The sequence below is a fragment of the Acyrthosiphon pisum genome, chromosome X (assembly GCF_005508785.2).
Source record: "Acyrthosiphon pisum isolate AL4f chromosome X, pea_aphid_22Mar2018_4r6ur, whole genome shotgun sequence".
Taxonomy (NCBI): Eukaryota; Metazoa; Arthropoda; class Insecta; order Hemiptera; family Aphididae; genus Acyrthosiphon; species Acyrthosiphon pisum.
This window is the reverse complement of record NC_042493.1, coordinates 39307296-39323392: the sequence shown is the minus strand read 5'-3', so window position 1 is coordinate 39323392 and position 16097 is coordinate 39307296. Positions and strand designations below refer to the sequence as shown.

Here is a 16097-nt window from a genome sequence, read left to right as displayed (position 1 = left end):
TATTTCAAAAAAAGCGTGCATTTAGTTAGCTAATTTCGATAACCACTTTAGAAAAACAGCCGCTTGGCGCATGACGGGCAGTGATCATTTTTCGTGCTCCCGACTATAGTCAACAACGTATACTGTCGTTAAAGTCACCAAAGAAAAATTGAGCAGTAATAAGCCAGTAGGAGTGAAAAAGAATTACGTCAATTTAGTGACCACCGTTTAAGTCTTCGAAGAAACAGCTGACAGGCCAATGATTAATAAATGATAACACGGTTAATAATAATTGATAAATAAGTAATGATAGCACATACCAAGAATTGATGTCCACAACAGCATAAGAAAAAGAAACAATTATAACTTTACCAATTTAGTATAATATTAAGTAAATCGACGTGCACCGTAACAAGAGCACTCAATAAGTAAGACGCAATAAACCGCACTAAAAACTGTAAGCTATAACAATATAAAATTAATGCACTATGAAGAGCAGTAATGAGTGTATACACTAATAACAGTAGTATTTAATACTGAGATGTATTTCATTTAGTATGTCATATAATTTATCATTTTTACGTAATATAGTAAATTTGTACTACCTTTTTCGACGGGTGCTATAAGTTTCTCTTCTCCTCCGATATGAATAATTTCAAATTTGTTCAAACGACGAGATTTATTGCCGCCATTTATTATATTTAAATATTTTTCATTTGATATATAAGATGCGTTATCTTTTTTGAGACAATAGTTTTTCGAATAAATTATAAAATTCCGTTTTTGTTTCCATTTTATTTGAATTCAATGAAGACACTTAACACTGAAGGTACTGTAAATTACTGTAAATATCACGTGTGAAAACTGAAAACAGACTAACAACAGATCGACGCTCGATGTCGTGTTTTGTACAACATATACAATTATAACAAAAATGTCGTGCAATTAAGATAAATATTAAGCCCATATTATAAATAAATTGTTCACTTTATCGGTAAGATAAAGTACTGCTGCACTATATTATAGCAGCTTTAAACTCGTAATTCAAATAATCTACAGATAGACGGATCTACATGTGTAATCGATAAAATATAAAATTATTACACGTGTAGATTACACTCGGACACACTTAGTATGAAGAAATAGAATTCAGTTTTCACTTTTAACATCATCCAATGTCGACATTATCCAAATGTTAACATTACCCGTAACATATACACAATTACAATATATAGCCCGTAAAATAGGGGAGGTAAATATACAAATAAAAAATAAAATTATTTATAAAATAAAGTAAATTAATATAAAATGATAGAATCAAATTTTGATATTTTCAATTATATATGATATTGTATTTTGTAATAAAACAAATACATAAGCAGTGTAAACGAAATTAAAAATATTAATATTTGCACATACTTAAACAAAAAAGCCAAAATTGAAGATTTTATAAATAAATATAAAAAAAAGAACATTAGTAGACTAGATTTTGTAAAATCTATTAGTAATTTTTATGACAAAACATAATATTTTATCTAATTTTTTTACTATTTTTTTTTTTTTTTTTTGTCAAATTATAACATTGTATGCCATAATATTTATTATTTTATTAGTAATTATTACAAAATACAATAATTTTCTATCATTTTATACTACATATTTTACTTTATTTTTATAAATAATTTTATTTATTATTTGTATATTTACCTCCCTTATTATACGGACTATATATTGTAATCATGCGAGGGCAACTGGTATATTCAGTTGGGGGCAACTGGTATATTTCGTTGAGGGCAACTGGCATATTTTTAAAATCCCGATAACAGCCGTGGGGTGGCAACTGGCCAACATCCCAACGAGAGAATATGGCAGGACAAAACTGTTGCATCCCACCGAGAAGCCTTTGTGTGCGGTCTATCAACTGGCGCACCAAATCCAACTTCAAAAGGGAAACGTCTGATTGTTGTACATATTGAATCAGAGGAAGGTTTTGTCGACGGCGGTTTATTAGTTTTTGAATCAAAAAAACGTTCGGCAGATTACCATGAAGAAATGAACGGTGATGTTTTTTTTTGACTGGTTGAAAGGCCATTACTAAAAGACAATTCTGTCATAGTAATGGACAATGCGCCTTATCACTCAGTAAAAAGTGAAAAATGTCCAACATTAGGATGGAAAAAGGGGGAAATTGAAAATTGGCTGGAAGAAAAGGGTAAACAATTCGAAAGGCCGATGATCAAGATACGACTCATGGACATCGTGAAACGCATTAAACCGCAGTACAATACATACGTTATTGACGAACACGTGAAAACGAAAAATATGACGGTATTAAGGATGCCACCGTATCATTGTGAATTTAAACCCATCGAACTTGCGTGGTCTTCTGTAAAATGGTACGTGAAGACAAACAATACCACATTCAAACTTCCGGACGTAAGAAAACTATTGATCAAAGGTGTACACCCGAAATGTGGAAGAACTTTGTCAAACACGTCATTAAAGTAGAAGACAGGTTTTGGAAAGTGGACTTAACTATCGATGATGTGATGGATAATGACAATCTCCATGTAATGACGATCACCGGTGACACATCGGATTTAGACGATCTAGGATGTGAAACCTTGAGTAAATATATTTTGTATTTTGTATTATATTGAGTATGTATTTTGTAATTTTTTTATAAACCGTTAAAGCTTCATCGACAATGGTAATTAGCCTACTTTATTTTATGTATTATGTGTATGTATTTTGCATTATGTATATTGTATATGAAATTAATTGGTAAACAAAAAAAATTAACTACTAAAAAATATTTAAGGCTAATTAATATTTGACGTTTATTTTATGAAAAAGGTATTAGTATAAAGTATTTTTTTACTACATTTATCTATCCGAAAATGTAGAAAAAAATTAGTGTTACCATATAAAAAAAAATATGTAAATGCCTTTGTACACACGAATAATGTGTAAATATCTTAGCTGCAGTACGACTTTGATTGGGGAATATAATGTCATGGTTTGAGTGGGAATTTGTATAATCAGGTAACAATAATCATACAAGATCGGGTTCTCTTTAAAATTTATATTTCTTCAATATCTTTTATACATGTAATTATTGGTTTATGGTAGCTGAAATAAGATATATAAATTTCTGTTTTATATCATTTAAAAATCACGAGAATACACCGTCTAGTGTAGTTTTGTAGTTGGTACTCAGAATATTTCGAGCGGTATTCATCTTTAAATTTAATCTATTTTCTAAAAATGAAATCAGTTCTTGTGCCTCATCTGATAAAAAGTTGATGTTGAAGTCGCCTCCCAGTATCATTGGCATTTTGTCGTAATCTTCTCCAAGTTCTGTAGCTCCTCCCGGAGTGAATGGAAGTTGAACGAAGTGTAAGAATTTTACGATATCGTTTATATTTTCTATTTAGCAAACGGCGTAACTCCAAAAAAAAAATGCGCGTCGATTGGTATCATAATCATAATATTTAAATGTGTTTTCTTCCATGAAACCGGTGTTAATTGATACGCATTAGTCGTAACTCCGATAAACAAATAATATAATTTCTATAGAAACCGGCGTATCTCCATATTATCAGCTTACAACATGTAACTTTCTATTATAGAAGAAACATGTAAGTCCATAAAAAATGTTATTTATTACTTACATTTAATTGTATTACTTATAAAATATCAACTACTAGTGAAGTAATACTAACAAATATTTGTTTGGTCAAAATTAGTTAGTTGGAATTAATTAAACAATTATTTCTTCTACTGTAAAATTTTGTGTTTTGGAGTTACGCCGTTTGCTAAATAGGCTGACGATATACTTATACATGATTTCGACTTTTTAACCTAAAAGCCAATATCAAAACTTGAATTTTATTGTGTATTATACAGCTGCAATTCTATGGATAGTTTATATTCAAAAAAAGAAATAATATTTTGATTTTTTTTAGCATTAACGTTGTTTTAAAAATTGAAATTATTAATGAAATTAAATTAAAAGTAATTACCTTTTCAATTGATGGATCACAGTAATGTTTGAGTTATCCTAAGACGTTGTGGCAAACACACTTAATATGCAAAATGTCTTTATCAATATTTTTCTTTATCACGAATTCACACACAAATTTTAATAATTATTAAATATTCAATATAACACAGAACGAAAGAACGTACTAAACACGTGTTTCCTCCGTAAAGTAATGCTAGCGTGCACGCGAGCGTATGTTGGGTAGCCTGCGCGAAGACCGTGCGCAATAGCCTCACATATACACACTCAAGCAGTCACATTTACATGACTTACGCCTGACGCTCGATTCCCCAAGAAGGTCGTACTACAAACCGATAGCATAGATGTTTACACATCAAAAAAATATTAAATATTGAAGAAATATTATGATACGTTTATACGTGTTGATACGTGTTATACGGTCGGGAATAGTCAACAAGTGGTTGATTATAGCAGTGGGTTGCCGATTTCTGAGGCGCACCGATCGGCCGTCGTCGGCTGTCCGAGAGAGAAGGGGAATGGGGCCTCGGCGCTCGCTCGGTCGTCAGTCTGCAATCTACATGCGCAGAACCGGTTCTCTCGCTGGACAGAGTATACTCATGGTAAAGTAAGAAAAAAATGGTGGCAGAGAAACTTTTTAAAAAATGGGATAAGCTATGGTGACTACAGGACTACAACTGGACTAAGAACGTTTTGTGGCGTTATCACTTATCGGTTTTTATTTTATAATTTTTTTTTTAATTTACACTAAAATTACACCAAGTGTCTTTCAAAATCAACTAAAAATTCCACTGCCCACCAAACATGAATTTCTCCCACTGGTTGGGTTGCTAAATACACCAGATCTAGTGGAAATTCCATGATCATTGACCCATATGTACTTTTTAAAACTTCATCAAGAGAAAACTATGCTAATGGTTCTGATGATCCTGCTAATAATGAACTTGATGTGGAGGATGTAAATGAAGGCTTAGGCAAATTTGAATTAGAATTGGTTCAAAATTTTTGTTTTGCCACTGTCTTAGGTAATGCTCAAATTTTATATGAACTCCAAGCTACTTCTGCAGTAGCTTTTCAATTTGCCTACTATTTATGTATCAAAAAGCTTCTTCGTCCATATATTCATCTTAAAAAAATTTGATGGAATTTAATTAAACATTTGTATTTTAATCACATAATTTATATTTTAGTTAAAGGTATAGATAATTTCGATCTTAGAAAAAAACATGAATAAATATTTAAATTTAGATATGTAGCTCATAAAATAAAATATTAATATACAATCAATCAATTTTTATCAATTTCATTTGTTTAATCACTGCATATGATTGCGGCTGTCGATGTGATGAATTTATACTCATCAAGACAAGTTTGAAATAAATATGCCATGTTCTAACCATCAAGCAAATTTCTGAAATTATTTTGCCATCTTCTGACAATGATGTTGGATTATTAGAAGTGGCTGCAGGTTGTAGTTCTATCAAATCATTGCTTAAGCTACTATCATCAAGAATAAAGTGACAACTATACTGATACAATGAGTGACAACCACCAAACAAACCATAGTTAATATTCATTTTCAATTTTCAACAATTACCTACTATATGTATGAGTATGGGTTTTATGTATTCTATTGCGTGCACCCGTCTTACAGGAGATGGTGACAGGATAGGATGATGGTAGAAGCGTCAAATGATCAACAATTTGTAGTACGATGTATTATTTATTAAAACTGTAAAAAGACAAGTTGAAATTAAACTGCTAGAATATTCGAATTAACGAAGAATACTGGTGTCTTAGAAAATAAGCGATTACTCGAATATTAGCGAAGTCTGAAAAACGCCGTTAACGAAAATAATCAAAGTCCGAAAGAGAAAATAGTGATTACCAAAACGAAGAGGTCCTTATAGTACTTTCCCCTCTTTTTACTAGATTCCTAGCAAGCTACGTTGTTGGTTCTCACAGTCCAGGGGGCCTTCCACAATTAGATGGTTTGACTATTTCATAGTGCGAACACTGACCTATGACTCAGGGTTTGCAGATGTGCCTTTGATCGATGCGGGGTATCGTTATAATAAGTAAGTACCTATACCCACGGCCGTGTTGTCATAATGTCAATATCTAATTTAAAGAATCTACTATGCGCCGAAGAGTTTTCATAGATATCTTACCGGCTCGGCTTTTACCGTTGGCGGATGTCGAGGCTGTTGCTAACAATTATAATGTTACTCTCCCAGGGTCTATGTGTAAGGCTGACATCATCTCAACTATATATGTGTTACGATAGTATACCAGATACTGTATATTATAACTATGTATAGGGGCGGAGGAGAGGCGTCCGTACGTAGCAATACATAGATATAAAGATAAAATTAAACAAAACATAAATAATAACAAATGTGTTGTAATGAAAATATGACTTAAAATTATACAACTTTGTAACTACATATAAAACGCTTAGTTATATGAATTGGCTATATGCATCTAAAGATTTGTTTTATTTTAATTTATGAAGTAAACATAAAATAACAGGTTTATTTAAAAATACTCCTTTAGTCTAATCATGAATCTTCCATTGGGGACTTGATTAATATTTATTGGAGGATCGTGTATCTTGAAGATATCTTCAACACCAATTATACTCTTTAAAATTGTTATGTTTGTTGACTTCATATTATGCTCTCATGTGAGTGCTAAAAAATTCTAATTGAATTTTGTGAACGATAAAAGATATAGCCCTGTCGCTTGTTATAATAATTTCAAGTAGGTATTACGTACAAACAAATAGCATACTTAAAACTACTAACATAATTTCCTATTTTATAAACTGTACCTTTAAAATCAATTTTAGAATAACTTATACAATTTTTAGATGTCATGTTCAAATTATTTGATAGAAATTCGACGTCTGAATCAATTTTATTTTTAATGGAAATGGAAAAATCTTTGTGAGTATCTTGATTAAGTAAAAAGTTTGCAAATTCCAATTGATATTTTATGGCTAATATTAAGCAAATGTTTTTTAAAACTAATTGCCCTAGCATACAGTTTAAGTTATTTGTGCTTAGCCTTAGACCTAAAACACCTAAATTATCTGGGTAGGCCAGATTTAATTATTATTGATGGATAATGAGTTAAGATGTGATGTTTGGGTATTATATTATCAAAATAGTACATAATTTGAATTGTGTTTATGAATTAAGTACTATTATTATTATTTCGTATGTCGTCTATGAGCAACCCTAGAAACACTTAAAATATAAAAAGACGGTCAACAGTGATAAAACTCACAAATAAACAGACACGTTATTAACAAAAATAATCAAAAGGTTCCCCATATGGTAAATTTAGGTGTCATGCTATAACTCCAAATCAAGGTGCTTCGTCCTTCACCAAGTGGATATCTTCCATGGTGCCTATAAATGCACGAATTGGACATTTACTGGTGCTGTAATTGATCATCTGGGATTAATAGTCAAAGTCACACGTTTCAGTGTCTCGCAGTCCCCATTTATACATCATGCGACCACCCTACCGTTTCCAGTCCTGATATGGTTTAATATTACCCAAGTATTTCTTTTGAAGTCAAATCCCGGTTGTTTGATAGTTGTGTTAATCACCAGTTTTTGGTTATCTGGATTTTCAATTGTCCAATCGTTTTCCCAATTAGAACTTATATTGAATTTTTCTCTTGTTGTTTCCCAAAGTGGTTTTCGGGATTTGAGACGTTATTAGCGTACTTTTTCCATTCTTGCAAAAGTGCATGTTCTCTTCGTAACTTTGGTGGAGCAATGTTACTAAGCACTGGTAGCTTATTAGCTTATCCACACTATTTTAGTGATGAGTCATTACAGCTACAAAAAAGTGATTTAGGTTTGGCAAAAGCTCATACTATGATCGATCGAACAATTAGAATTTTGGATAGTATTTTTGAAATACACGGACCCAAACTATCAGAAGTAAATTTAGCAAATGAAAAAATAGTTTTTAAAGGCATCCAAATTCATATCCACAAAAGCGTGCAAAAGATTACTTCCAGACAATTTTTCAGAATCTAAAAAGTCGATTATTTACTACTCAGTGATCACATGTTTCAAATGCTTCCTCTAACTTATTTAAAGAAACGTATGATCAATTATTAGCTGATTTAAATGTATTTGATTCAAATGCTTGGCCAGACAATTTCAACATTCAGTATGGCGATGATAGCATTAGTCGCTTGTCACAAAAATTCAAAGTTGATGAAATTAGTGCTACTTCAAAAATTTGACCTCTGCAATTAAAACAATTGCAATATCTTCATGAGAATGCAAACGGACCTTCAGTTCTATGAATGAGATAGTATCTCAAAAAAGGAATACTCTGAAAATAGTTCTGAACATATTATTTCATCATTAATATTCATAAAATATACTGTTGGTCTACCAACATTTATTGGATAAAAATTTTTATTTAAACAACAAACACGTGTACAAAAAGGTTACTCTTGCGGTCACACACACGATGTCAAGATTTTTGACGATGTGGGCTCACGTTGAAACTTCGTGGCGAGTCGCGTTGCGATAGGAGATGCGCGTGCCTTCTCGTGCTGGGATCAGTGATCGAGCGGGCTCGGGAGAAAGACGACGCGCAACCTACACGTGACTCTAACACAGTCGTCGGAGGACAAAAAGAGCGCGAACGTTTTGCACTGAGTGCGATCGAAAAAAGACTGTGTAGAGCATGACAAAATAACTAGGTATGTTAGCAATATTACCGGTTTAGAAACAAATCGCGCACCCACCCTCCGCCCAGCATTTCTCCGGTTCTCATTGGTCCGCCGCCGACTCCACCACCACTTCACCGCTCAGCCATCACCGCCCCGCGACACCGTATTTGGTATCTAACGCAGGCACGGATCCAACAATTTTTTACAACAGAAATACAATTTTAATAAAATATTATACTTTATTCTTAATTTAAAAATGTTGTCATAATAATAGGTATAGACTATAAATCAATGTGATAAATAAATTATTGATTATTTAATATATAAAGCTAGGTATATAATATATTTTATATTTATAAAAAAAATGTCTTGGGGGAGGGGCTGGGCCCTTAGGCCCCCCCTGGATCTGTCCCTGATCTAACGCCCACCACATCTTCTCATCTGTTTACTCTGTGACCAATATTCTTAATACATACACAATGGTGTTTAAACAACTCTCCCTCATTGACATTTCCCCCCTAATAAATGTATTATTTATCCACGAAAAATATAAAAAAACTTGGTTTAATTTACCCACACTACCGACACTGTCTATATGATTTTACCGATCGATTACCAAAGTCCGAATACAGAAAATACAGAAATATAAAGTACACATCAATAAATTACAAAATATTCAAAAATATGCAAAATAAAACTTTGTATTCCGGATCTATTGATTAGAATTAAAAATTGTGGGTGTGTGGTTAATTTGTAGACTGTTAAAAAACATGCAAATGCATATAAATCCGGACCCTGTTTATTATACCTATATATACCGGACTTTTTTACCGCAATTCAACTTTACTATATGATCAAAAATTTGAATTTTAAACACACATTCAGTTCTCTAATAAGGTAGCGCCGGTTATTAGCTAGGCTGCCCCTGCCGATGAAATCTAGTCCCGCCTATAGTAGGTAACAAACTTTTGACATACCAAACTATTTCCTAGGTCCTTTATATCATTTTTAAAAATTCAAATATTTAATGAAAGTATGACGAAATAAAATAGGGAACATTCCATCATGTCCATGCCCATTTTTGTATTTATATGTGAATATTTGATATATTATTTGACATTATAATATTTACATTATTTATTTACTTACATTTAAACTAATTATCAGATTATAGATAATTATATATAATTAAATGTCATCAATATTAAATGGGCATGATGAAATATTATACTATTATTGTGCTATTTTATCACAGTTTCATTAATTATTTATATTGTATGTAGAAACTGACTTCTTCCTAGGTCCCTTATATCATTCTTATAAATTCAAATACTTAATGAAAGTATGACGAAATATAACAGAGAACATTCCATTGTATCCATGCCACATTTTATATTTATATTTGAATATTTGACTAAGCTTCTCCATCTATAAATCTTTACTTAAACCTATTTGGACATATGGACTGAAACTACGGGGAAACGCAAAAAAGTCCAATTTAAACGAAATACAGACCCAGTGGACCCTTCTACACCACTAACATAGTTGATACACAAAAATAAGTACTCCTGCTGGAGTATTTTCTGTGTAAGTTTCCTATGAATATTTTATTTATTCTAATAATACAACAATAACAATATTTATATAATAATGCTATGAATACATTTTTGGAGAATCTAATATTCAGCATAAAAATGTTTCAAAAAATTGGATTTTGTCAACATTGAACTAGGGGTTCAACCATTAATTGAAACAGTTGATAATAGTGACAATCCTTCAAATAATGATTTGATTCAGAAGTAATTTAGTAACTAATTAAATTAATGATGAATATTTCGTTAATTCTTTAATGAAATAATCATGTTTATTTTTATTTAGACTAGTGGAAACGGTAGATTTGTATACAAGTAAAAATAAAAACCTTAAAGAGGAGAATAATAAATTAAAAAATAATATTTTAGCATTACATAAAGAGAATGAATCTCTAAAAAATATTGTTAGTGAAATAGAAAATAATTTTGAAATACGATTCCATTCTTTACTGTCAAAACTATTTACGCCAACTCAAATTGATATGCTGTTACATCCTAAATTGAAAGCATATGCAAATGGACTTCTGATGATATTTCATCAGCTATAACATTAAGATCAGTATCTCCAAAAGCGTACGGATATTTGAGGAACAAGAAATGTTTTCCTTTACCAGGTAGAACCAAAATTAATTTTATGATATACGACTAACAATGAAATAATGTTTTTATTTTTTATAATCTATATATTTAGATTTGTCTACTTTAAGAGCATGGGTTTCTACATTCACAATTCAACCGGGTATTTTAACTAACGTATTAAAACTTATGAAAGCCAAAGGTAATTAAAGAAGGCATATTATGTTAAAACTTGCCAGAAACCATAGACAATGCTATCTACGTCGGTTTATCGGTTAGGTTAGGTCGGTTTATCGGTTTCATTTTGGGGTGAACGACGTTCTTTCCAAACCACTGCATCTAGGATGGTGAGTGCCGAATGCGGCATTACTTTTAACGCCGGGTCCGGGTTGGTGTTTAATCTCAAACGTCTTGTGGGGAAATACGGCTTGGCGACCAACATTAGTATGCTGTAACTGCCAATTTCTGGATCGGTCGCAGTAGAGGACGTCTATTCTGCCTTTATGAAGCCTCAAGTTCTGAAATTGATGATATTAAAAGGGCTGTTTTATAAACGACCTAATTTTCTGAGTGTTACTCAGTATTTGCAACATTTGAAAGAATGCTCGACACAATACGTGTTTTCGTCCTAGTTCGCGCATGTGCATTGCCTTGTCTTTTTGTGCAATCGGGGGACATCGGTTTTTCACGATCTTTACCGATTGCAGTTGCACTGCCGTTCCTGCGTTTATGAACATCGAGACACCGTGCAACTAAAACACTATAATAGTTCCTTAGCGCAGCCATAGTAAAATAATTATATAAATATTTTTATATTTGCTATTATAATTAAACTTATTTTACATTTTATATTTCTTATCTTATTGTATATTTCAATAATAATATGTCTGTTGTTTTATTGTATACATTAAAATGTTATGTTTTGCTGTGTATTAACCTGTCTGTACACGTCAAAAAGAAATAAAAATATTCTAAATTCTAAATTCACAAAACTGGTGTTATTTATTCATTCCTTACTACCTACTCTAGAATCCTCTTTTATTTTTAATTAGTTGGTCAAGTGATTTTTGAACTTTATATACATATATTTAAAATAATGCCTGCATGTGCAGTTCATAATTGCAGGGCAAAATCAAATGGCAAAGTTATATAATTACATTGATTTATACATTAGGATGTTGAATGTTGATAGACAAATTTTGATCAAAAATAATATTAACAGAGAGTAATAGAATCGATGTAATAAATCATCATTAAGACTTAGGATTTTTAGTTTTAAAAATATTAAAATATGTATGCAATTATCAGGGCTTAAAACCGCTTCCAAAATTATAGGTAATCGGCTCCGTTAGGATCCGAAATTTTTTTAAGAACCGGTTACCAGTTATCTTGTTCTGAGAAGTGCCGTTTACCAGTTACCGGTTACCTTACACCACAATAAAAAAGTGATTACTAGTTACCGATTTTTAACGGTTTCCAAAATATTTAAATAACCGCTTACCAATTTTAAGCGGTTTAAATACCGCTTTTCACATCACATTTTTTTCATTTTTGTTATCAACTATGAATTATTTATTATGATGTGTTTACACTTTTCATTAAGTCGTTATATGAGTTACCGTGCCTTCGACAATTCAGCGCTGCTGTAACGCTTGGTTAGCAACTTTAAATTGTAATTTTTTAATTCAGCGCAAAACTACGCTGCTTGTGATAGATAGCGTTTTTTAATTCATCACAACCTAGCGAACCAAACAGCGGTTCCATCATGTTAGAAACAAACCTTGGATGCATCATAGAATTACTGATAAAACTTTATTGATATTGTTTGTAATCGAATATAAATGGTTATACTAATAGTATGATATCAAGACATTTGAAATGTGTGTTTTATTTTTCATCACAAAAAATTATTTTAGTTTGGTCTCTCACACTAGTACACTACTTACCAGTTAGCTCTTCTGCATTTTCAAATAATAATAATATTATAAAACTAATCCTTCAATATAAGGTATTTAATATTTAATACCTATTTATGCTTCAAAATTATAAAAAGTTAAGACTTAGAAATATATTTTAGCTATTTAAAAATACAATTTCATTTTTTTTTTTTTTTTTAATAATCAATTTATATTTCATAACTAAATAGAATGTAATATTTTTATGTTATCATTAATGTCAATTAAATATCAAAAAAAATAATACTTAATAGTATATACTATATACTATATACTTTATATAAATATTATAATGATATTATAGTAGCATTAATTTTCTATTAGCTATTACTAATCTATTAATCTATTAATTAATATAAACTAATGTGTTTTGAGTTTATGTACAAACGGTTACTAAAAATGTAAAACTAAATCTCAAAATATGATCTTGATCATGTTTATTAATAAAGTATTTTTTTAAAACTTTTTTTATCCACATTGATAAATATTAAATATAAAAAAAAATATTTAAAATTAAAAAAAACTGTAAATATAATAATACAAATTAGTTATGATTTCCTCGAATGACCATAATATCATCAAGTAAATGAGAAGATATTGATGATCTTAGATCGTTGCAAATGTACTTTAATCCAGAAAAGGTTCTTTCTACAGTCACCTATAAAATATACATATACAATGTAAATTATTGTTCAATAGGTGTCATAAATTTGATATTATTACTTGTGTACATGGAACAGCCATTACAACTTGTGTTAACTGAAATAGTTCTGGTTTTTTATTCTTGTTTTCTGACCAATATGTTAATACAGAGCATTTATGATGAAGTCGAGACACATTATCGTATTCTTCAATGATAACTCTAATTGAACGATTATCATTATTTCCAACCTCGGGGCACGGTGTACTGCCTTGAGAACTTAAAAAAACTTCAAGTTCATCTAGTTCATTTATTTCACAGTTAGTACCATTATCAACAACATCATTATTGACAATTTTTTCAGAAATATATTTCTGCTTAAAACTATAAAACTGCTTCAAAATTAGAAAAACCACGATTTATCATAATTGGATTACAAAAAGGACGTAAAAATGTATAAACAAAAGATTGTAGTACATTCGATCACTGTAATTTAACAAACGTTAAAGTATTTTTGAACTCGATAGCTTATCCATACGATAATTTGAATTTAGATTTTTCTAAAAATGGTTTTACCTTATTATATAATATGTATACATCGTTTCAAGAATCGTACTATGAAAAAAATATTCGTAACCCGATATTGAGCCCTTCTAATTTTCTGGCAAACGCACCAATTATAGTCATCGATACTTCGAAACAGAACGATTCAGCCACTGCCTCAGCAGTAGATGTTCAATTGGAAATTGAAGCTTCAGAATCGCTTGCAGGTGTGACTGCTTACTGTTTATTAATTCATGATCGTATTGTAGAATATGTACCTTTTACTAGAGAAGTAAGAAAACTTGTGTAAATATAATTAAGAATTAATTTATAACAATAAAAAAACTATTATTTAATAATTTGTGTTTTTACTTGAAATAATTATTTCAGTTTTAAGATTTCCTAAAAAAATTTGATCATGCTAAATATTTTTTTGTGCGAGGTAAAATTTGGTAGACAATCATTGTGAAATGTGTTACACGGTAAAATAAAAGTCTCCAAGCGCGACATTCCCACTTGGAAAAAAAAATTACCGTGGAAAAAAAGACTGTGAACATACAAATACATACTACTTGTAATTTATGTAACATTCCTTACTTTATGTACATTCTATGTAATTGGGCACGTCCCGTATTTCAATTAATAAAAAAATAAATAAATATCATTATAATTAAGGACTTATATTTTTTGTATAAATCTAAATGTTTGATATTAAACTAACACAGTTTTAAATTCATATGCATAGAAATGTAAATTATTATTTTTTAGTACAACTACTGTACAACAATAAATTAAGTTATGAGAAACATGAATAACAATAAATTAGTACTTAGTCATTTTTTATCTCCAAAACAGAATTAACCAAAAATATCCTGTTTTTATTTTAATTTTAGCATAAATAAAATGTAATTGTTATAGATTCAGTTAGATATTTTTCATTTCCAAAAAATGAAATATTTAAAAAAAAAGTGGGTTCAGGCTTGTGAAAGACCAAGCTTTATGAAAGACTTAAATATAAGGACAGGTACGTATTATAATATTCAGACATATTACATTATAACAAAATACAATTTATATTTTATGAATCTTTACGTAGCACAAGTGTGTTCAAAACATTTTGAACCATCAAATTATATTGAAAAATCGCCAATAAAAAAACTCCTTGGACGGTCTCCAAAACATTACAGAGTTCTAAAATGTGATGCAGTTCCATCAATCGGCTTACCTGTAATTAAAAGGAATATATATAATTAATGTCATACACTAGCTAATAGCAATTTTTATTTTTCATTGTATAGTCTCAATCCGGTGTTAAAAAAACCTTGTTTAAAGCAATAAGTCCCAGGAAAATAATTCCAAAAAATGGGCCGGAAAATACATTAAAAGTTACTCCGAAATATAGATTGAAAATTATACCATCTAAAAGTTCAATAATGATTTCACCTATTAAAGGTTGGAGAGTGGACACAAATAAAACATTTTCTAGCAGAAAGAAACTATTTCATAACAACGTAAAAATTATTACCATTTTCAATTGCCTTGATACAAAATTTAAATCTTGTTTCATATGTTTTATTAGACGGAACAGTCTTCATATATTGATGGAATTTCGAACATAGATGAATTAAACCAATCTGTAGAGATAAAAAGGTTTATAATAATTTATAATAATGTATAATACATATACAGTGAAAACTCTTTATAACGAAACTCTTTACAACGAAAAACTCTATATAACGTAAACATTACATAATAATGGTTGGTTTGCTATATAACCAATTAGACAATTCATTCTCTATAACGTATTAGTCACTCTCGATAACGAAACAATATTTTATGTTTCATAATTCAATTTACGTGTTATCGTATCTATTACATATATAAACTATAAAAATAATCAGCAATAATGCCGACATTTCCAAGAACGATTACATTCTTTCATTATCTACTTTTAATATCGTTACTATCGATATTTAATAGGTACAATGTTCATTTTATTATCGACGTAATGTCTAACATTATACACATGACCACAGTAGTGCGCTAACATTCGTTATGGCAAGTAAAAGAAAAGCACTAT

General features: G+C 30.3%; 1 protein-coding gene across 1 annotated transcript in view; it reads left to right on the top strand.

Moving 5' to 3' along the window:
* Positions 1 to 14965: 14965 nt before the first annotated feature.
* Positions 14966 to 16097, top strand: part of LOC103311699 — a 3390-nt gene continuing 2258 nt past the window's right edge. Inside the window, exons 1-4 of the mRNA XM_008191394.1 lie at positions 14966 to 15041; positions 15114 to 15244; positions 15316 to 15528; positions 15597 to 15667. Coding sequence (XP_008189616.1) covers positions 14966 to 15041; positions 15114 to 15244; positions 15316 to 15528; positions 15597 to 15667 — 491 coding nt within the window. The remainder of the gene's footprint in view (positions 15042 to 15113; positions 15245 to 15315; positions 15529 to 15596; positions 15668 to 16097) is intronic.